This window comes from Castor canadensis, chromosome 1 (genome assembly GCF_047511655.1).
Source record: "Castor canadensis chromosome 1, mCasCan1.hap1v2, whole genome shotgun sequence".
Lineage (NCBI taxonomy): Eukaryota > Metazoa > Chordata > Mammalia > Rodentia > Castoridae > Castor > Castor canadensis.
This window is the reverse complement of record NC_133386.1, coordinates 171,147,761-171,169,515: the sequence shown is the minus strand read 5'-3', so window position 1 is coordinate 171,169,515 and position 21,755 is coordinate 171,147,761. Positions and strand designations below refer to the sequence as shown.

The window sequence follows — 21,755 nt, the reverse complement described above, 5'->3', positions numbered from 1 at the left end:
TGTTCATTCTCACGAGGGGATGGGGATGAGCAGTGAGCCTGGAGAACCTCAAGCACTGGTGGTCTGCTGTGTCCTAGTGACAGGTGCTGGCCAGGGCTGGGGACCATTGACTAAGGCCTGAGTGCCCTTGAAGACCAGGAACAGAGAGGCTTTAATGGCCTGTGATCTCCTCACACCCACTGGTACACACAGGGAACGAGTTAAGTGACATAAACCCTGACATATTTGCTGCAGGGGCAGAACCAGAACCTCAGAATAACTTCCCCAAAGAACCATCTTCAAGGTCATATCTGATTATTCTGGATTTTGTTTTGTTTGAAAAGCCTCCCTTACCCTCAGGGAGGAAAACTTCAAAGATGGTCAAAGCTTTCAAGAGGCCTGAGATAAGAGACCAGTGGGCGCTGTGGCTGGCTTACATGGTAGCTGAGGAGAGGGTCATCAGTAGTCTCCTCACCTCTGACTCGAGGTTGGAGAATTTAGCTGTGGGCTGGGGAGAATGATGTAGTGACAGCATCAGCCAGAATGCCAGAGCCCAAGGTATCAGAGGAAGTAGAGTGTGAATGGGGCTGGCTGCCTGCCCAGGCCTGATGCCCACTGCTTGGCTTGTTTAAGAGGATGACCAACCGACAGAAGGGATGAAGCATCAGAAGGGGCTGGGAACACAGGCAGCAGTGGAGGCTGGCTCTTGGGCTATCATCAGAGAAAATAGCCGAATAGGGCAAGATTCCAGAGCTGCTGTCTCTCTGTGACTGGTAGGGGAATAAAGGAAGAGTGACATCCATTCTGGGCACAGCAGACTGGTGTCCATTGAGTTCTGAAGCTGAAGACTGGCTACTGGGGCCATGAAATTCACTGGACTATGAGGGCCTTCACCATGGGAGACTTGCCAGAACTGGCAGGGGATGAGAGGAAACCTTTTCCAATAGCACATAAACCTCCACCCCCTCAGCCCCTACTGCCCGGCTAAATCCAAAGCAGGAGGGGAGCAGTGTGGCAGCATAGTAGACAGGGAAGGCCCCAGGGGGGTGGTAGCTGTGTTGGTACCACAGTGCCAGAGGACACTGTCACAGCCCAGTGAATGGCGCCCCCTGGTGGCATATAGTGCTTGCAGCCCAGAGGCCTACTGGCAGCCTCTGCTGGCACCATAGCCATTTGTTCTTAGCGTTACACAGGCCCCTGGGGCCGTTGCTCCCCAGAGGGATTGGGGTTGCTACTCCTCCCTGAATGCCAGGCTGGGGCAACCCTGGCCTGGAACTTGTAGGGCCACTTCAGCCTGGCCTCACAACACCCTGGGAACAGGTGTTACCCACACTGCAGGTGAAGAGGCAGGCTCAGGGGGGCTTGTCTCAGGATGATGAGGTGACAGTTGCTAGTGACAAAGCTGGGCTCAGAGCCTGGCCCTTTCCACTGCTTCCCACCTCCCACAAGACAGGGGAAGACCCTGACACCCCAACGGAGTTCTTTGAAGGGGGCAAAAGTCCCACCTGCACATGATGGTGAACCCCCTCTTTGGTTGGCTGCTGAAGGGTCCTTAGTTTCTGCTAATGGCCCATAACAAGAATTCCTCCTGACGTATGACAAGGCTACTGTGGAATGGGAGAACAAATGGGTCTCTGTGGGCAGAAGAACCAGGTCCCCTCCACACCTCACAGGCTGAGGGTTGTGGGGTGACCCGCCTTTGTATGGCTGTTTTATGAGAACATGGGTGCTACAGGAGCCCCTTCTGCCCCCTGCATGGGAGTGTCCCACGCAGATCTGACCTCTCTCTGCTGCTTTGCAGGCCCTTCATGCTGCTGCCACCGCTGATGGAGTGGATGCGCGTGGCCATCACCTATGCAGAGCACCGCCGCAGCCTCACTGTGGACAGTGGTGACATCCGGCAGGCAGCCCGATTGCTGCTTCCTGGCCTGGACTGCGAGCCCCGACAGCTCAAGTACGGAGCCGAGGCTGGGCAGGGATCAGACAGTAGGGCTGCTCTAAGAGGGTCCTCCACAAATGCCAAGGCTGAGTAAGGGAACAGATCTGTGCATTTGGGATGCATGCACTGCAGCTACTATGTGGTCCACAGAACATACACCTTGGGATTTGGCAGGAGAGCTCACACAGGGTGACTCTGGGGTGTCCGTTCTTTCCTCTGTTCCTGTAATGGCCACTGTTCCCTTGAGTACTTCCTGGGGGCAGGCCCTGTGCTGTGACCTTCTTTTTAGATTGTCATGTGACAGCTTTGGAGAAGGGACTCTACTGTTTATATTACAGATGAAGAGACTACATACAGGTCAGGGTGGGACAGCAGCTTGGCCGCAGAAGTTTAGCTGACACATTGACCATGTCTGAATTTGAGTCCAGATCCATATGGCCCCCACACCTGTGCTCTTTGTCCCTTCCTGAGGTGCCCCCTGCACATGGACTAGTCTCCTGCAGGAGCTGTTACACAGGTCCCTCTGCATCTCTGCCTGGTGAAGGCCTTACGTCTACTTTTTTGACCTCTGCCCAGCTTTGTCTCCTCTGACTGCATGACAGATACCTGAACTACATTCTAGATGTGAACTTTCCAGACTTTGACCTAACCAAGGACCCTGGAGAAAGCTGCCTATTGAGCATCTGCTGTGCGCCCTATGCAGATGCAAGTTTTCTCTGTGACTCTCCTTGGCAGGTCGGGTTGATTACTAGTGGGATTCTAGGCCTTGTCCTCCCATGTCTTTGGTACTTGCAGACCTTACCAGGCAACTTTGAAGAGAGACATAGAGGCACAAACTAGACTTTGCCATAATGACCATTTTATGGACTGAAGGCAGCCAGGTGCTGGGTCCTAAGCCCAAGCTGAGTCCTCGGGGTCATCCCCTGGGAGGTTATTTTAACTAGGAATTTGTTCTTGACTGCTGACAGCTCCCAAGAGCACAGTGTATTTCCTTAACCCATGTTTAGAAGAGCATAAGTATATGCTCTTCAGGTCACAGAACATGGTGAGGGCAGTCATGGCTGACCTGAGCCTAATTCCCAGACTTTCCCTCAACCCAGCCATTCCCACTCCACCTGTCAGCCTGGCCCAGCTGTGCCACAGTCATGCTCACATGCCTCCTGGTCTCTCCTGGGCAGACCCGAGTGCTGCTTCAGTTCCTTCCGGAGGCTGGATGCTCGAGCCGCTACTTTAAGATTCAACCAGGACCTGGGCTTCCGCATGCTCAACTGTGGAAGGACGGACCTCATCAGCCAGGCTATCGAGGCCTTGGGCCCTGATGGAGTGAACACCATGGACGACCAGGTAATTTCTGAGAGCTCTACTAGGCCGGGCTCAGGGACTAGACTAAGACGTTCACAGTTGGTAGAGTTGAAGGCATAGTCTCCTGTGTCCTAAACCCGAGACTTGCTTAGCTCTGTGATTCTGAGAGGTGAGCTGCCTCCTGTTCCAGGTGGACTTTCAGACTGGGCATTCCCCAGGACCCCTTGTACAACCTTGCTACTGTGGATTCTGGTTCCCTGACTGAAGGGCTGGTGACTATCACAGATAGTGTGGGGCTGGGGAAGAGTCCAGAGGAGTCAGGGTGATAGCAAGCTATTCATGACAATTGCTAACACATGTATGGGAGCATGTGTGTCCACCATGTGCCAAGACCAAAGCAACACTTGCCCTTGTGGAGTTGACATTTAGTAAGGAGACAGACAGTAAGAAACTAGCACACAAAATAGAGCATATAGTAACAAAAAGTGCTAAGGAGTAAAACAAAGCAAAAGAAAAAGTAGGAAATGTTGGAGGTGATTTATAATTTTAGATAGAATTTAACCTGAGTTCATGTGTTTTTATTACTTCTTTTGGTTTTGCTATAAACAGCTTATACTTTTGCTATGTTCTGGGGGCATTATTTAAGTGTTTCACATAGATTGCTCATTTAATCTTGACAGCAGCCCTGTGATGTGTACTATTATTTCCCCCCATTTTATAGGTGAGGAAACTGAGGCACAGAGAGGCTGCTTCACCCAAAGTAGCACAATGAGTAAGAAGCCAGGCAGTGTGACTCAGGCTCTGATCCACTGTGGAATATCCCAGTTGTTTATCCAATGTCATTATTGTATACATGTTGGCACCGTGGTTTGGAAGACCACACAGAAGCACAGGGGAAGTTAGGTGACACAGAGGGTTAAGCAGTGGTGTTGGACAAGATGACAGCATGACATGGGCAGTGAGGAGCGCCGGGAGAAGCATAGGCCCAGGCGGGCTCTGGTGGGATGGCCTCCTCTGGAGGGGTAGGAGCTGAGCCTGAGAGGAGGGCGCGGCAGGGGCGGGGCACAGCGAGGAGGAGTGGGGAGGGTGTCCTGGGGACGGGGATGATGTGAGCAAGAATGTGAAAGAAAACAGTTGGAGAGCAGAGCTTAGACGGGGAAGATCATGGGACAGAAGGGCGCTTCAGTGGCACAGCAGGGAGGTGATGGTTGGGGTCAGATCCCACACATGGCTCTCAGTCAATGCAGATGTCGAGGGTCTGGGGGGCCTTCATCCTGAGCCGTCCTTCTTCAGGCACACAGTGTGGAAGCCCATGCGGTTTAGCTTCAGATAGCCAGGGTTTAGCACTGCACCTCATAGCCGAGGCTTCTTGACAAGTTACCCTGCCTCCCCAAGGAGTACCAAGTGCCTGCCACGTAGAGCTGTTGGGAGAATTCTCCACCTGGCACCTTGAAAATGTTCAGTCTGTGTTCACTCTGGTTCTTGCTGTCAGTATGCTTATTATTGTTGTCACTTTGCTGCCTCTTTAGCCTCTTTATGTGCCTGGAGTGGGGAAGGAAGGAGCACACCAAAAAAATGATTTCTCCTCCAGGACTCATGGCCTCATTTATGCTCTAATTGTGTACAGATGTGTGAAGGAAAAAGTCACGCATGTGCACAGGGGATGAAACAAAGCCAAATTTCCATGATGTTGCTTGCTGTAGCTATAGTGCTGTTGTTCTTAAACCTTGATATTTATAGGCTGATGTGTGGGCAAACAGTCCTCTAGTCCTGTGATTAATTTCTGGCCATTTCTTTATCTCTTGGCACTAGACAAGGATTTATGAGTTAAGGAGATCTTGTATACACACAAATAACCTAATAAATAACATCTCAGGGCGCCAGACAAATGCTTGCCAGGATCCAACTGTGGAAAACACATTTCACTGCTATCTGAGCGATGGCTGGTCCCAGAGGGAGACTTCCAGCCAGGGAGGTAGCCATGTCAACTGCCCACCAAAACTCAGGGAAGGAACAGGGCACAGCTTCAGAAAAGCCCTGGACTTCTCAGTAGCACAGATATTGGACTTCTCCACCCTCTTGTGTGATGGGCTCCAAGCATCAGCTTCCCAACTTATGTGGACCTGGGTTCCAGTCCAAGTTCTACTTCTTGCTAATTGTGTGACTTGGGCAGTTAATTCCTTCTGCTGCTCCTCTGCAGAATGGAGACAACAGTAACTCCTCCCTCAAAGGAACAGCACGGTGACTGTATGCGATGGTACCTGTAAGTCACCCAACCCAGGGCTTTCCAGGCCCCGGTCCAGGAGGGGATAGTAGGGGCAGTGTAACACAGTATCAGTGGTGGCATTGTCACTATCTTCTTAGCTCTTAGTCAAGGTAAGCTCACTCTGCACGTACTAAGCACACGACACACGCTAACTCGCACTGCAGCAACTGAGACAGGCACTGCTGTTCCTGCTCTAAAGATAAGGAGACTAAGGCACAGAGAGGAACTGGAACTTATACAAAGTTTACAGTTCCTTTGACAGAGGTGGCTTTTGCACAAGTCTGCCTGCAGGATCTGTGCTTTTCACTTTCTGCTGTCACAGTGCTACGGAAATGGCCCCCAACTCACCCTTCTAGTGTCCTTCGGGGGTCTTGCAAGTACAAGGTGCAGGAGAGCTGGGGAGGAGCAGCCAGGAAGAGGCCTGGTGGAGGGGGGGTACATGGTGGTGTGGTCTGTTCCAGGCAGTTCAGCATCAGCCTTTGATTCCCACAGGGTATGACACCTCTGATGTACGCCTGTGCTGCTGGGGATGAAGCCATGGTCCAGATGTTGATTGATGCTGGGGCAAACTTGGACATCCAGGTAAGCAAACCCCACAGAGGCCTGTGCCAGGCCCTGGCCTAATAAAGAGAGCACTGCAATGTTTAGCACCCAAGCTAGTTGCAATATTTTGGAGGACTGCGTAAATGTGTCTCAGAAGACTAGAAATACAAGGTGCATAGAGTTCACAGCAAAGACCAGGCATGGTGGTACATTCAAGAGGCTGGGATGGGAGGGTCTCTTGAGCTAAGCAGTTGGAAACTAGCCTGTATGACAGCAAGACCCCATCTTAAAAGAGAATAAAGAAGGAGGAGGAAGAGGGGAGGGAGGGAGGGAAAAAAGAAAAATCAGCAATCCTCAAGATTTGGACTTTCTGTCTAAGAGGAAACAAGCTGAGGAGAGATGAATGGAGAGAATGGCCATGACTGTTTCTATGGTATTTTCCCTCTCTTGCTAGACTAATCACCAGCCATCCTCCATCCCCAAATACTAGCTCCATTTCCTCTCCTCTGCCATCTTTGCCCAGGACAGACATCACTACTTAAACATCCACCCTTTCCTTGTGAACTTTGTCTATATGGTGCTCTAAGCAGACATTACCAATCAAATGTAGAAAGCACTTGTGCTAACTCCTGCTCACCATCCCTGCAGGGCACCCCCTTAGCTAAGATGCTTGTGTCAGGTGCTCTGGGTTGTCACCTACCCAGGAAACAGAGAGCATTGTGTTTTCCAGGTTCCAAGCAACTCTCCCAGACACCCCTCCATCCACCCTGACAGCAGGCACTGGACCTCACTGACGTTTGCTGTGCTGCATGGACACATCTCTGTAGTGCAGGTGAGCTCTGGCCAGGTGCACAGAGTGCCTCAGCTTCCCCTGAGGGAGCAGATGCCTCAAGTCAGAGATCTGGGGGGCACTGCTTTAGGCTGACTCACCTGGTCGACAAATGCACCTCACTTGCCTCAAGAAAGAGGTTAGTGTGAGGATGCAGTAGGAATTGTAGGAAACCAGGCCCAGGCTCCAGCTATACAAGGATTTGACTTCTGTATCTCTGAGTGGATCTTGGCACAGCGGGGACCTGTCTGAGTGCTCGGTTCTCTAACTCAGCCCTCTTTTTGACCCTTTGCTCTTTCCCCTCTCTCCTGAATTCTACTGCAGAGCCATGCCCTGGGACCCTTCCAGTTCTGCCCCTCCCCATGAGCAGGCCTGATCCCGCCACTCCCCAGTTCCTGAGAGAGGACAAGTGGCACAGCTCACCTGTGGAGCCAAGCCAAGTCATTGCCCACCGTGGCCTAGGTGACTGTGGCTGCCATGACTGTGGGGTGGTGGTTCCAGAAGTAGAAGCTGGAGGCAGAGTGGCTTCCCATGCCAGAAGTGGCACCAGCTCCCAGGTTCTCATGCCACTGGGGGCTACAAGATTTCATGGCACTCCCCCAGGACTTCATATAATGCCCTCCTCCTCTGCTAGATTCTGAAGCCTCTGAGGGCAGAGGTCACATCTGACTCTCAATGGTTGTCAGTATATTCCTGACCAATAGTAGGAATTGGTAAATGGTCATTGTCAGGCTGGCTGCCACACCTGGCCTGCTTTGTATTTACTGCCCTCCCGAGGACCTGAGAGGAATTCCAACCTATGTTCAGGCTGGGCCCTGGGCTGGCTTGGACTGATGCCCAGTTTCATCCTACTGGGCAGGCCTCCACCTCCACAGCCTTGGCACTGGTGCAGGCATCAGGGCACGATTGGTTTCTGACTGACGAGTCTCCAGCAAACAGCCATGCCCCGCTCCCCACACCCTGCTGTGGAGGTGGGAGGTCACCTGGGCTCCTCACACCTGGTCTCCAGGGAGGGGTGAGCAGTGGGGTCTGAGGAGCTTGGGAAGGTGCTCTCTCCAGAGCAGAATGCAGACACCACCCTTGCCCCAAGGCAGAGCCGGGCCTGGCCCAGATGGGGCCGCTTGGTATCTGTGAACCCTGCCCCATCTGTCCCCTGGCAAAGCCTGTCCTTGCTGGAATGAGGATTGGCCACTTGCTGTCCTGGAGCATGCACAAAATTCTGCCTAGCCCCACCTCTTGTCTTGCTGCCTAGGGTAGCAACTGAACCTCTCCAGTGAGACCTAAGTACTACTGGTTTTTGAACCCAGTGTGTTAAGCATCATTTCATTTAACCTCAGCAAAACTGCAAGGCAGGCCTCTACTCCCATTTTGCAGATGGGGAAAATGGAGACTCAGAGAGTTGAAGTACCTACCCAGGTCACTCACTGCTCTGTGGCCTGTACTGCACACACACTTTCTGACTAACACCTGCTGCTCCCCAGGCCTTGTTTCCCCTGTGCATTGCAGGTGACACTCTCTGTTCTGCCAATCTGTTCAGTTTTCTAGGTCATTGACACTAGGTGGTAGGAAAGTACTGCAAAGAGAGAAATAGCTCAGAGGTTGTCACAGCTTAGGGGCTTGATCCAGGGCCACAAGAGCAGAGCTGAAGGTTCTACAAATTTTGAGCCCCAAGGGTAACCAGGAGTTCAGAGGTTCTAATTCTCCTACTGCCAATGTGAGCCATGTCTTGGTCACATGCCTGGAGAGAATTACAGGTTCTGTGCCCTGGAGCTGCCTCTGGCTCACAGCAGCCACTCCCTGCCATGCTGAGTGTCGCCCTTCCCCCGCCCCCCCCCCACCCCACAGTTGCTGCTGGACGCTGGTGCCCATGTGGAAGGCTCGGCAGTAAACAGTGGCGAGGACAGCTATGCAGAGACGCCCCTGCAGCTGGCCTCTGCAGCGGGTAGGTATACGCATGGCTGCCCTGTCCAGAAAGGTCTCCCCATCATGAGGCCCTGGCCACCTCCTTGCTGGGTCACCCAAGCTGGACATTAGCCCATATACTCCCTTTGGGAACCCTTGAAGTCCCTCCTTCCGTGCCACTGTGGGGCTTTCCCTCACCCCAGCCATTAGCCTTTCTGCTGAGCACAGTGCCAGGCAGGACCCAACCAGGCACAAAGCCCCTTCCTCAGTGTGACAGGACACAGAACACAGCCAGCCTTCTTCCTCCAATCTCCCTGTCACCTCTACATCATCCCCCAAGATGCACTGAGCATGGGCTTTCCTCACTTATTCCACATTCAGAGCTTGGAGACCCCTCTCCTGATCCCTTTTCCCTCAGCATCCTCAGCATTGCCCCCTGTCTTTCAGGGAACTACGAACTGGTCAGCTTGCTGCTGAGCCGAGGCGCAGACCCCCTCCTCAGCATGCTCGAAGCCAATGGCCTGGTCTCCTCCCTCCATGAGGACATGAACTGCTTCAGCCACTCTGCCGCCCATGGCCACAGGTACCTGCCCTGGGATGCCTGCCCTGTGTGGTCTAGGCACTGAAATCAAGGCGCTAGGAGCCTGGACTCCCAGATGGCAGCAAAGGAAATGGCCCCAGAGGCCAGGGCCTATCTTTGTGTCAGCCAGAAACCTTGGGACTTGGATTTGGAGGCTGTTGCTTAGTGAGGCCTGGCATCAAGGTCCTCAAAGATCTGGGATGGGGGCTGGGCCTGATGCCGAGGGCAACCTGTCCCATTTTCCAGCCGGGCAGTTACTGCTGCAGCTGCCAGGGTCTGCTCAGAACCACATCCCTTCCAGTGCCTGGTGGTAGTCTCCAGGGCCTATGTTCACCTCGGGGCACCCCAGGAGCTTCCACATGGCACATGGCTCAGCTGCAAAGAGGCTCCTGGTGGCTCTGCAGGAAGTCACATCTCACTCCAGGAGCAGATGGTGGACCTGCCTGGCATTGTGACGGGGCAGCAGCAGGCTGAAACCAGGGCCATTAGGCAGCACTGGGGATCGGGTGGGAAGAGAAATAAGGGAAGACGTTACTAGAGGGCAGAGATGGGGTAGAAAAAGAAGGGCTGGCAGGTGGGAAACTGACTTGCAGTTCCCAGGGGCTCTTACCACCCTACCCCAGAGCACCCTGTCCATGCATCTTTTTTCCAGCCCTGCCCCCACACTCACCCACTCAAACCCACCTCACCTCCAGGTACCATTGTACCTCCCTCAGACCCTACGCCACCATGCCCTGTGTTTGCCCCTCTGTGGCCTCTTCCCCCTGGTGTGCAGTTGTTTGCTCCTCTGCCTTTCACTGTCTCGTGGGGACCCAGGATCCCAGGAAAGGCATTGCGGCAAGTTCACCTTCACAAACCAGGTACTGTGTATAAACTCAAGAGTAGCAAATCCCCAAATCAGGAGCCAGCTATTGTCAGCCAGCCCCTAAGGGATGGCCCTGGATCCTTAGAACCTCAAACTTAGGAGACGTGTGGAGGAGGTTCAGCCCCCAGGTGTCATATGGGTCCCTCTGTGCTGCATCCATTCTAGAGCCACAAGCCACAGGATGTGACAAAAAGAGCCTGGGGTCAGGTCTGCACTTCCCCCAGTGTGGCCTTAAGCAGGACAGGTCCATCACCTGGAGCAGTACGTGGGAACATGCTCTGCCCAGTCTATCTTTATAACTGGAAGGAGCCCTACATTCTCCCCACTTTGCCCTATTAATGCACAGGAGGGGAACAGTGAGGACTGGAGTGTTACCTGCGTGGTCGGCTGCTATTTAGGAGCTGCCTGGTATCAGGCACCATGTGCATTTAATACCTTCTCATTAGCCTCACATCAACCCCAGGAGAGGGTGATGCTTGCATCCTACCCTAAGGTGACAAATAAGTGGGGCTCAGACCTGTTTGAGGTCACATAACTAGGAGGGCAGAGCTTACTCAACTGCAAAGCCTGTGATTCCTCAGTAATAGCAGGACAGCAGGGGGATCCCCCTCAGGTGCCCCAGAGCAATCTATCTGCGCCATGGAGCCCTGGAAGGCAGCTCAGGTAGACATTGCCTATCTGTCCTAGGGACCTCATCCTCCTTTACCCCTTGGCCTGCAGGAACGTCCTGAGGAAGCTTCTGACTCAGCCGCAGCAGGCCAAAGCAGACGTGCTGTCCCTAGAGGAGATCCTAGCTGAGGGCGTGGAGGAAAGTGATGCGTCCAGCCAGGGCAGTGGCAGCGAGGGACCTGTGCGACTCAGCCGGACCCGCACAAAGGCCCTGCAGGAGGCCATGTACTATAGCGCCGAGCATGGCTACGTGGACATCACCATGGAGCTGAGAGCCCTGGGTGAGGCCTCACAGGCATGCACCACACACAGGCATGGCCACTCCCCACTTATCCAGCAGGCCAGAGGAGGCCAGGCCCACAGAGTAGACTGAGGCCACAGGGAAGCTGAGCATAGGGCAGCGACTGACACATGCTTGAGCATGACCTGACCAGGAGATGCCCTAGGCCTGAGGCAGTCCCCAGTAGTGACATCTTGAGGTCATAGCCACAGCCCTCTGCCCTCAGGCCCACTTTTCCCCCGGGTCACAGCACCAGGGGTCTTTGTAGTATCCCAGAAATTCATACACAATGAGTCAATGCATCTGGTGGTTCAGCCAACTTTCTATTCCTTGAACCTGCGAGTCTGTGGACTTTTCATGTCCTCTATGGAGGCTCATCAGACTGACAAACTAGGCCCAGATCCTGTTAGTTGTACACCATTTAATCTCTCCAAGTATCAGTTCCTGCCTCTCTCCCTGCTGATGATCCTCAACTAAGAATAAGATATTCTTGCACAAGACACAGTGTGTACCACGAGCACTTGGTCCATGATAGCCGTGTTTTTATTCTAGAGCCAAATGCACCAATCCTCAGGACTGGGCTATCAGAGCAGTAAGGCAGCCCCTGCCATAAAATGGGGACATCCCCTCCCACATACAGCCAGTACACCCAAGATGCTGACACCACCTATGTCATCATGTCCCTAGGGAATGCCACCAGGTCTTTTTAATCCACAGTTAGATGGGGATGGGATGGGGGATGTATACTATCCCTGTAATTACTGGAATCTGACTGGCTTCTGTCATGAAAGTCATGTCCCAGCCCACACACCCAGGGAGCTGGTTAACTCATCACATGCCTTGGATGTGCACTGACACAGCCGTAACCTGGGTGCTGGAGCTCCTCTGCTTCTGCAGAGGATGGGGGCCACATGTCTTTGGGTACCCCGAATAGTTTCTGGGTACCCTAGTCTACCTGGCCACCCCTTAAGAATTAATGGGGGCCCTCTAGCAAATAACTCTAGGGGGCAACAAGCAAGGGTGCAAGAAACCCCCAGACTGGGCTTCCATTTTTAGAGCTTGAATGCCCTGCACGTGGTAAGAGCTACCCTCTACCTCATCTAACACCTCTGTGCCTGCCAGGAAGGCCCAGCAGTGAATGAAAGCTTTCGTCTTGGTTTCACTTTTTTTTTTTTTTTTTTGGCAGTGCTGGGGTTTGAACTCAGGGCCTTGTGCTTGCCAGGTGGGCGCTCTACCATTTGCGCCACCTAAGGGTCATGCAGCATGCAGTCATAGGGCAGGTGGCTCAGGCGAGACGGGGCATCAGAAAAGAGTCCACCAAGAAAAGAGTGTGCTTCACAGTGACTGACACCTGCTCTTCTCCCCTGCCCTCCCAGGTGTCCCCTGGAAACTGCACATCTGGATCGAGTCTCTGCGGACCTCGTTCTCCCAGTCGCGGTACTCAGTGGTGCAGAGCCTCCTGCGGGACTTCAGCTCCATCAAGGAGGAGGAGTACAACGAGGAGCTGGTGACTGAGGGCTTGCAACTCATGTTTGACATCCTCAAGACCAGCAAAGTGAGTGTGGCCCAGCAGCCCTGACCCTGGGGCAGACACATAGACTGACACACTTGGGCAGCCCCACATGCCTAGACTCGCACTGCCTGGCTACAGGGGGCACAGGCCATGGGTTTGTCTGGGCTGGAGCCCTGCCAAAACAGCCATTTGGGGACTCACTGATGAAAAAACAAGACTCTTTCTCACCAAGTCACATCCACCAGGAACAAAAGACAGCGCTGCTCTAATCCTCGCCTGGACTTCGGAAACTAACCTGCTGTATCTGCAGCTATAAACAGGCTGCAGCAGCAAGCTGACAGGCCTCTTGCCTCTCTCCCCACAGAATGACTCTGTCATCCAGCAGCTGGCCACCATCTTCACCCACTGCTATGGCAGCAGCCCCATCCCCAGCATCCCGGAGCTCCGTAAGACTCTGCCGGCCAGGCTAGGTGCGGGCTTGTCCCCTATGCCCCTCTTCTTTTTCTCCCCTTCACTCTGTCCTTTCCCATTCCCAAGTGCCAAGGCCCATAGCCTGTTTCTCTGCTCCTCGCCTTTGTGCCCCCACATTCAGCATGCTTAGAAACCCCTGGAGGTGGACACCTAGGCCACTTTCCTGTCTTTCCTTATCCACAGATCCTCACTTTCTGAACAACAAAGAGATGTCAGATGTGACCTTCCTAGTGGAAGGAAAGCTGTTTTATGCACACAAAGTCCTGCTGGTGACAGCTTCTAACAGGTAGGCAGCACAGGTAGTAGTCTCAGCCCCAGGGGCACAGGGAAGAGCAACCTCAGGGACTGAATCCTGCAGCCTCTGTCCCATCATTGCAGAGTGCTCACCTGCCCGTGGGGCCCAGCTGGACAGAGGGCACAGAAGGAGTGACATCGAGAGTGCCCCAGGAGCTCTGGGAAGCACCTTCTGCTGAGTTACTGCTTATAATTATCAGACCACATAGATGTGCTGGAATGAAGAGACTAGCCATCAATTGGGGGGACGACAGGCCAGTAGGGACAGAATGGCACTTGGCCCAACTGTCAGCCCAGGATGATGTAAAACGTCACTTGCCCAAAGTTATTTTGGGAACACGGTAGTCATTTTCCAAGCGTGTCTCCAGCTGGTCAGGTGATGGATGGTGCTGGTATGGCACAGGGATGGAGTTAAAGTCGTGTTCAAGCCCTGCCTTGTCTTGCCTCCTTTGCTCCAGGTTCAAGACACTAATGACCAATAAATCAGAACAAGACGGGGACAGCAGCAAAACCATTGAGATCAGCGACATGAAGTACCACATTTTTCAGGTGTGTGGGCGTCAGTGCTGCACTATTCGGAGGGAAGCCCCTCTGCCCAGCCCATCCTTGACCTTGCCTACCTGGGCTTAGGGGCTGCTGTAAATCAGTTAGTCTTCCACTCTGTTTCCTGGGCAAAGGAAGACACCCCACTGTGGGGCTGTTGCTTCAGAGCTTGCCCCAGGGTCCTGAGTCTAATCACTGGGCCAGGGGCCTCAGACAGATGTGAAGGACACACCTGTTGTGTGGGCCCTGCCTGCTTGCTGGGAACGCTGTGTCCCAACTTCCACCCCCCTGCCTCAGAGCCTGCATCTTCACAGATGCCCAGAGGCTTCACAGATGCTTGGTACCTTTGGGAAAGGCTGGTACCGGTGGTACCCTCTCTCCAAGCATCAAACCTCAGCCACACACCAGGCAGGAAAATTGCAAGGAGCCTGTCCCGGCCATAGTGGGCTAAGCTCAGGGAGTAGAAGGTGTGCCATAGAAATGTCAGGATGGGCAAGGAGGAGGGTTTGCAGGAGCTTGATTGGGAGCGCCTTTCCACACAGCGGCAACTGCAGAGGGTGAGGGGAGCTCAGGACTGCAGGACTGAGCCTTTGGGACAGGACTGAGGCCCAGAGGCGGCAGGAAGATGGGTGCGAGACTATGCCCTGCCCAGGAGAGGGTTGAGAACTAACCTGAGAGATCATAGACTCCATAGCACCTCACGGAATACATGGGATAAAGGGAACCACCATCTCCCTCATATTCCCTGCAGTCACTTATTTGGAATCCAGCCACTTGTGGGCATGGAGGGCACAGCAGTCATCAGGTATGACAGGACTGTGAAACCTTGAGACAGTTTGGGGAAGCACGGGGGGTTGGGGGGCTCTAGCAGTGCAGGAATGGGGCATCTCCCCCAGACCTGGAGCAGTGACAGCCAGGCTGCAGTCTCAAGGACCAGTTAGCAAGAGATCCAGGAGGAGGGACTGCACACTCAAGAGTCCCAGAAGCCTGAGCCCATGGCATGTTCAGTTCAGAACTACCAGAAATGAGTCTGATGCTGCTCCAGGGAGCCACAGTACGCAGGGCTTGGACTTTAGCCCAGGGACCCAGGACGTTCCAAAAGGCTTCACTCAGTGCAAGGATGAGGTTGTCATTTCTTAGACACGGTTCTGAGTGCTTCCCCTCCTCATTTAAGCCTCACAGCACAGTCCTAGGGGGTGAAGGTTTATTATCACTCCTCTTGGTAGATGAGGAGTCAGATGCACAGAGAAGCTGAGTAGCTTACTCAAGTTAGCACAGCTAGAAAGTCAAAGAGCTGGGACTCAACCCCAGGATGTAGGGCTGGTTGTTTGCATTTAGGGAGGTGAGAAAGAGACTGAAGTTAGCATGGTTGCCACCTGGGGGGATCAGTTAGGAGCTGCTGAGGGATCCACTGAGTTATGACAGTGACCTGGACTGGACCAGGGGATATGGAGAACAGGTGGGACACAGTGGGAGAGGTCAAGGTTCTGGCCTGAGTGTGGTGGTGCCTCTTTTCACTTTCTCATCCCTTTATCCAAACTCCCTGGGAGGGATGGCTTTGGAAACTTGTTGGGCCAAGAAGCATCAAGTCCAGGTGAGTTGGAGCATGAGGTAGAGCCATGATAGGATATGGAGGTGTGTCTCTGAGCGCAGCAGGGGTTGGTGGGAGAGAGAGCACACATGTGGGCAGTGATCACTGCAGGCAGAGAGACCTGTGTGAGCTCAACTGCCTACCAAAGCTGGGAGGGCACCAGTGATAGGACGGGCTGAGCAGTCACCTGGTGACATTTTGGGGTTGGTGGGAGGGTAAATGGGGACAATGGTCTAACGTCAAGGCACACATGGACTGTGGAGAGGTTAGTCCCTGCCCTTGCCCTGGGCATCTCACCTGGAGTTCTGGCCAGTTATTTAGACCAGGCCCACAGGGTCTCTGAGTACAGAGCTCTGCTGTTGTCTGTGTGTTTCACCCCGGTTGGGACTTTGGATATCCATCCACCCTTGGTTTCCGAGCTTCCCAACAATGCCTGCAAAGTTCCACAGCAGCCCCCGAATATCTCACTGGCTCTCACAGCACTGAGAGAAGAGGAGGGAGGTCATCACTGTCTTTGTTTTCTGAAGAGGAAACAGGTTCAAGGAGGCCTATGCAGTACTGACTGATGTGTTACATACTATAATTCAAAATTTCTTAAGTTGCATAAAAATAGGCAAAATCAATTTGAATAATATATTTAGCCCAAATATTATGCTTTTAACTTGTAATCAATAGAAGAAATTGAGATATACCAAGTTTTCAAAATCTCGTGTGTATTTGACACAGCACATCTTAATCCAGACCAATAACATTTAAAAGGCTCAGAAGCCAATGTGGCCAGTGGCTATTGTAGGCCTGGTGCAGGTCTGGAGACTTGCCCAGGTCACTGTTAACTAAACCCAGACCTTTGAAGGACAGTCCAGAAGACCTGGCATTCCAACATGGTTTGTGCGCCAGTCCTGGTCCTGCAGTCTGTTTCCTAGTAGCTCTCTCAGGGCAGCAGGAAAGCATGTGGACTTTCCTCCAGCAGCTCTTCGGGCTGCTCATCCAGCCCTGCAGGCTGCCTGCCTTGGGAGAGAGGTGACCCGTATCTGCCCAGGCTGTGCAAAATTAACCCACTTCTGCTCCCTTTGCAAAGCTCCAAGTGAGCACTTCTCATTCTGTGGACTCAGGCAGTCAAGCGGCCTCAGGGAGACCCACATACCACAGCTGGCCAGCCCTTGCCAAGTCCAGCTCCCAAAATGCAGCAGGAGGCCCTTCGGAGCCATGAAGGGAGCCTGGATTTCAGGCCCTTGCCAAGGGGCTGAGGCCATTCCTTAGTAAAAGATTCTGGAAGAGCTGACCCACCTGCCAGTCCCAACCCTGAGTGAAGGGTGTCTAGGGTCTGGGCCTCTGTCCTGCTGGCTCACTCAGCACAAGGCCCAGAAATACAAGGAACTGGGTCTGCCTGAAGTACACAGCATCCAGCAGGATGGACAGACATTGAAATGCAGTAAGATGCAGTGTAGGCTTCAGCAGGGGCTGAGAAGTCATAGGGACCTTGCTTTCTGGTGAGGAGAGGCTGATGGCGCCCGGTACCTGGCCAGGACCAGTGGTTGGGCTTTCTCATAGACCCTCTGGTGCCTCTCCAGCCTGAAGGCTGGCCCACCTGTGTGGCTGCGGCTGTGTTTATTTATAGCCCTGCCAGTGCCTTGCTGGGGCTGTTTCTTCAGGCAGCCTTATTTTTTTCTTTTTCCAACTGGGAACTTCACCAGACTCCAGCGTGATGTTAGAGTTTACAACTCAGACCTCAGAAGAACTAAATATAACTCCATCTTCCTGGGCCATCTCCTTTGCTATCCCAGGAACACCTTCCTCCCAGTTCCTGAGAGTCCCAGGCAGGTCTCAGCCAGGCAGCAAAGTGAGCGCTGCCATTTCTTTCCAGGGCGATCAGGCAGGGAGCCAGATCTCCTGAGGATAGCTGGTTAGAAATTCAACTATCAGAGCCTCAGCTACCTCCCAGCTCCAAATGTAGTTGTTTTGTTTTTGAGGCAGGGTTTCCCTGTATAGCCCAGGCTGGCCTGAAACTCACAATCCTCCTGCCCCTGGTTTATGCCATACCTGGCCATATGTGGACTTTAGATAAAATGAGCAATGCACAGCTCATTGCCTGGTGGGGTGGGAGGGCCCTGCTGTGGGAGTTGAGGCTCAAGAAATCTGAGCCTAGTCATCCTTCTTCCTGGGCTCAGGGGGTTGTCATGGGGATTGAAGGGAAACCACTGTGGACCAGAGCTGGTCACAGAGACAAGGGGGGTCTTGGAGTTGGCTTCTAGAAACCTCATTCTGGGGAAAACAGTGTCTGAGAGTCTCAGCCTGAGCAGAGAAGAGCAGAGGCAAACAGTTAGTGGGAGGGCACTCTCGGGCCAGGAGTGGACCTGGGCCCTGGGTCTTTAAGGCACTCACACAGGGCCTCTTCCCGCCACAGATGATGATGCAGTATCTGTACTATGGAGGAACAGAATCCATGGAAATCCCCACGGCTGACATTCTGGAGGTGAGGCACAGGGGGCCCCAGCTGCCCGGTATCTCCCACTCACTCTGTGTCCCTGGCTCGATAGCTCTAGATCTCTGCATGTCTCAGCCCTATTCTCAGAAACAGCATTTGAAAGGGAGAGGGGAGGATGGTAGCCCTTTTGAAGACCTCATGGTTCCGAGGGCCTTTTCTCTCATCCCACCACAAGTCCAGTTCTAAGAGACCAGGAATTTTGGACACCAGCTTCCTGGGCCACACCCTCATGATAGAGACAGACAACCTGGTGGGGATGGTCCAGCGCAGGAGGGATGAAGTGGTGGTGGGCCTCCCACTCACCTGGTCATCATGCCAGGACGCCTGGCTCAGCAGCGCAGGTAGATGAACCATGTCACTTACAGGTCAAGGCCCTTTGAGGTCAGAAACCCCATCTGTGCCTTCCACATTGTCCCAACTAATACGGAGATGGCCTACAGTAGAAATAAATCAAGGCTGTCATCTCTTCCCCTGAGACCAGACCAGCAGGTGGGCTGGGCCTGAGGTTGGGGAGCAAACAGGGCATATATTCAGAAGCTTTCTCTGCCTTAATGCCTGGGTCACGGGCCTGACCCCAATTCCCAAGACCCTCTGCCTCCTTTCTAGCTGCTCTCAGCTGCCAGCCTGTTCCAACTGGATGCCCTGCAGAGGCACTGTGAGATCCTGTGCTCCCAGACGCTCAGCGTGGAAAGTGCTGTGAACACCTACAAATACGCCAAGGTGAGGGCAGTGCCATCCAGCCACTTCACTGCACTGTGGATAGGAGAGGAAATGCAGGCGGCTGGACCTCGTGGAGGGTGGTAGAAGGCCGAGGGAGGGTTAGCAACTCCCACTGTAGCCTGCAGCAGCGTGGAGGTGAGCATGCTCCCAGTCCACGTGGCTCATTTTCTCCTCTACCACACCTGTGTGCTGTAGAACTGGGCAAGTAGCTGAGCCTGAGTCACCTGAAGTCCACAGGTACACACTTGATTTTCTTCCCTGCCAGCCCTGCCCGTCTTCCCCTGCTCAGTAAATGACATGGTTATCAGCTCAGACTCAAAACCAGAAGGCAAACTTGATATCTAAAAAAATATCCCATACCTAGGCTATACACCTCTGAAACACATCGGTGGTCTCTGCTTCCATCTCCACTGTCCTTCTATCCTCATCTGTCTTGAACAGTGCAGGGCCAGGTTCTTTCAAAAATGCCAAGACCATGCCCTTCCTTTACTTAAGCCATCCTGCAAATCAAAGCCAGCCCTTGTACAAGACCTCCAGGACCCTGCCCATGCCTCCCCTCACTCGACCAAACCATTCCAGCCCACCCTTTCCAGTGTGTCCCTGCCCAGGACTCCTGTGACAACCCCTCTTCCTATAAAGCACTTCCCAACACCAGTCCTTTGTCTTCATCAGCCCACGGCCCCATGCCTCCAATAGCCACCCTGTCACTCTGATGCATCATTGGCTTTTATCTCCTTTACAGCCTTGAGCAGTGTGCAATTACCTGGTTTATTTGGTCAGTCACTTGGATTTTGTCTCCCCCATCCCAGAACATTAGCCCTAAAAGAGCCTTATAGAGTTCATGACCTCAGCAACTAACTAATACCCAGGGTGGCCACTGGTATTTGCCGAATGAACATTGACATGGAGCAGATGCCCCATGAACACTCCTATGCAGGGCCTTGTGCTGGACGCTGGAATCCTGCCCTTAGGAAGGGAGCTTCCAATTGAGTAGGAATGACTGCCATGCAACACAGTGTCCCCAATGTGACATAGGCAATGAAAACGATGGGGGCCGTGGCTAAGTCTTCAGTAATGTGGCACAGCTGGGACCTGAGCTCAGATGGGTTCCATTCACAAGAGAGGGCCACAGATGTAGTCTCAAGGGGCAGACAGGGAACTCGTCCTGTGGGGCCAGCGTAAGGGTTAAGCTGGATCTTGCTGTGGGCGGAGGGCGGTTTCAGGTGGGACTGTGTGAAGGCCATGGGCCTTACTCCTCTTCCTGCTTGCAGATCCACAACGCCCCCGAACTGGCCCTCTTCTGTGAGGGCTTCTTCCTCAAGCACATGAAGGCCCTCCTGGAACAGGACGCCTTCCGGCAGCTCATCTATGGCCGCAGCAGCAAAGTGCAAGGTCTAGACCCACTGCAGGATCTGCAGAGCACCCTGGCCGAGCGTGTGCACTCTGTCTACGTGACCTCTCGGGTGTGAGGCAGGTTGTGGGACAGGCTGCAGGCCCTCTTGGAGCCTGGCTCATGGGCTATTTCCCCACCACCTTTTCTGGAGGTAATCTACCCTTGGATAGGCAGATGTGCCCTGCGTCTAGCTGTCTGCCTAACAAGTGACCGGCAAGGAGGGTGGCGTGCACCTAAAGGTAGCCCTTTTCTGCATCCTCACAGTTTGCACCTTGAGGACCATCCCTGAGGCTCAGCAGCAGGTCCTTAACGACCTCGCCTCTAAGCTCTCTGCACCCCAGCTGGGGCACTTGGGACTATGGGCATCCCTAGGAACACACAGAATGTATCCTCTCTGCCCCAGGCCACTGAGAGCAAAAGCTTGCCTTTGTTCTCTTATATGTCACAGATCCTGGCCCTGTCCTCCAGGCTGTGCCTTTAAAAGGCCTGGCATGGGCCACTATTATAGAGGCTGGGCCTACAGTCCCTTCAGGATTGCTAACTTTAGTCCCAGCTCAAGGATTCTGAGCCCAGGGTGTAAAAGGGGTACAGTGTAGAGCACAGTGGCTTCAAGCTCTTGCTGCTGCAGCGAGGGGCCAAAATAAAGGGGTGGAACCTCAGGCCTGGCTCTAGGCTGCCTCTGTGGACTCGGGCAGCAGTGCCTACACGTTCCCCTGGTGGAGCCTCTCAAGTGAAAGTTTCCTTTAACTCAGGACTGGAGAGCAGGGCACACTTCTCACTGGGAACTGCAGCCTTAGGCATAAAGAACATGGCACTGGTGGGAGGGAGGGGCTGGGAAAAGCCCCTCACCATGTCCCCTCCCTTGCCTGCCCTCACGGTCTTGGCTCCCCACACCTGACCTGTTGACGGACCAGACACTGGGACAGCTTGCTCTGAGTGTAGTGTGGCTGCACCTTAGAAACTATTTATTCACCAAAAGCCCTAGGAATTTTAGGAGGTGTCACTTAAGTCACCTTGAAAAACCCCCAGGGGCTTGCAATTCTGGAAAATATTTTCAACTAGCTTCTTGAGCTGGATGTACAAAGAATAGGTGTTATTTTATTGCTGTAATATTGTATGATACTGTAACTGTACATTAATGTTGTCACTTCATGTAAATGTACTATGGTTTTATTAACAATAAAAATACATTAACAATGATGTTGGCCTCACTACTTCTGGTAGAAGGTTACTTGGAGTTCAGAGCTGGGGAGGTGCCCCACAGGACCAGAAAGGAAACCCAGAGCCGATTCCATGCCACTCAGTAGGAAAAAACCCCCTACCAGAGCGTACTGTGCCATGCCACACTCACCTCTGCCCTGGGACCTCAACCTGGCGCTATCCCTCACTGGGCTGTTTTCCTCACCTGTGAAATGAGATACATCATTATTTATTATGTATGTGCCACTCGACTGGACAGAAGCCAGACTGGGGAAAGAGGACAGTGTCTAGGGCTTTCCTAACCTTTGATCCCAGGCCTCCCTGGAAGGATGGGATGGGGAGCTGCTTACATATTTTGCATTCTCATGCCAACCTCACACATTGAGGACTG

At 53.3% G+C, this 21,755-nt stretch overlaps 1 protein-coding gene across 1 annotated transcript in view; it reads left to right on the top strand.

Annotated features, from left to right (window-relative positions):
- Nucleotides 1–21,364, top strand: part of Abtb2 (ankyrin repeat and BTB domain containing 2) — a 162,762-nt gene extending 141,398 nt beyond the window's left edge. The window contains exons 4-17 of the mRNA XM_074044256.1: nt 1,781–1,933; nt 3,097–3,262; nt 5,979–6,068; nt 6,760–6,861; nt 8,704–8,800; nt 9,208–9,343; nt 10,926–11,155; nt 12,531–12,709; nt 13,032–13,137; nt 13,322–13,424; nt 13,891–13,981; nt 17,971–18,039; nt 18,658–18,771; nt 20,043–21,364. Coding sequence (XP_073900357.1) covers nt 1,781–1,933; nt 3,097–3,262; nt 5,979–6,068; nt 6,760–6,861; nt 8,704–8,800; nt 9,208–9,343; nt 10,926–11,155; nt 12,531–12,709; nt 13,032–13,137; nt 13,322–13,424; nt 13,891–13,981; nt 17,971–18,039; nt 18,658–18,771; nt 20,043–20,240 — 1,834 coding nt within the window. The 3' untranslated portion in view covers nt 20,241–21,364. The remainder of the gene's footprint in view (nt 1–1,780; nt 1,934–3,096; nt 3,263–5,978; nt 6,069–6,759; nt 6,862–8,703; nt 8,801–9,207; nt 9,344–10,925; nt 11,156–12,530; nt 12,710–13,031; nt 13,138–13,321; nt 13,425–13,890; nt 13,982–17,970; nt 18,040–18,657; nt 18,772–20,042) is intronic.
- Nucleotides 21,365–21,755: the final 391 nt, after the last annotated feature.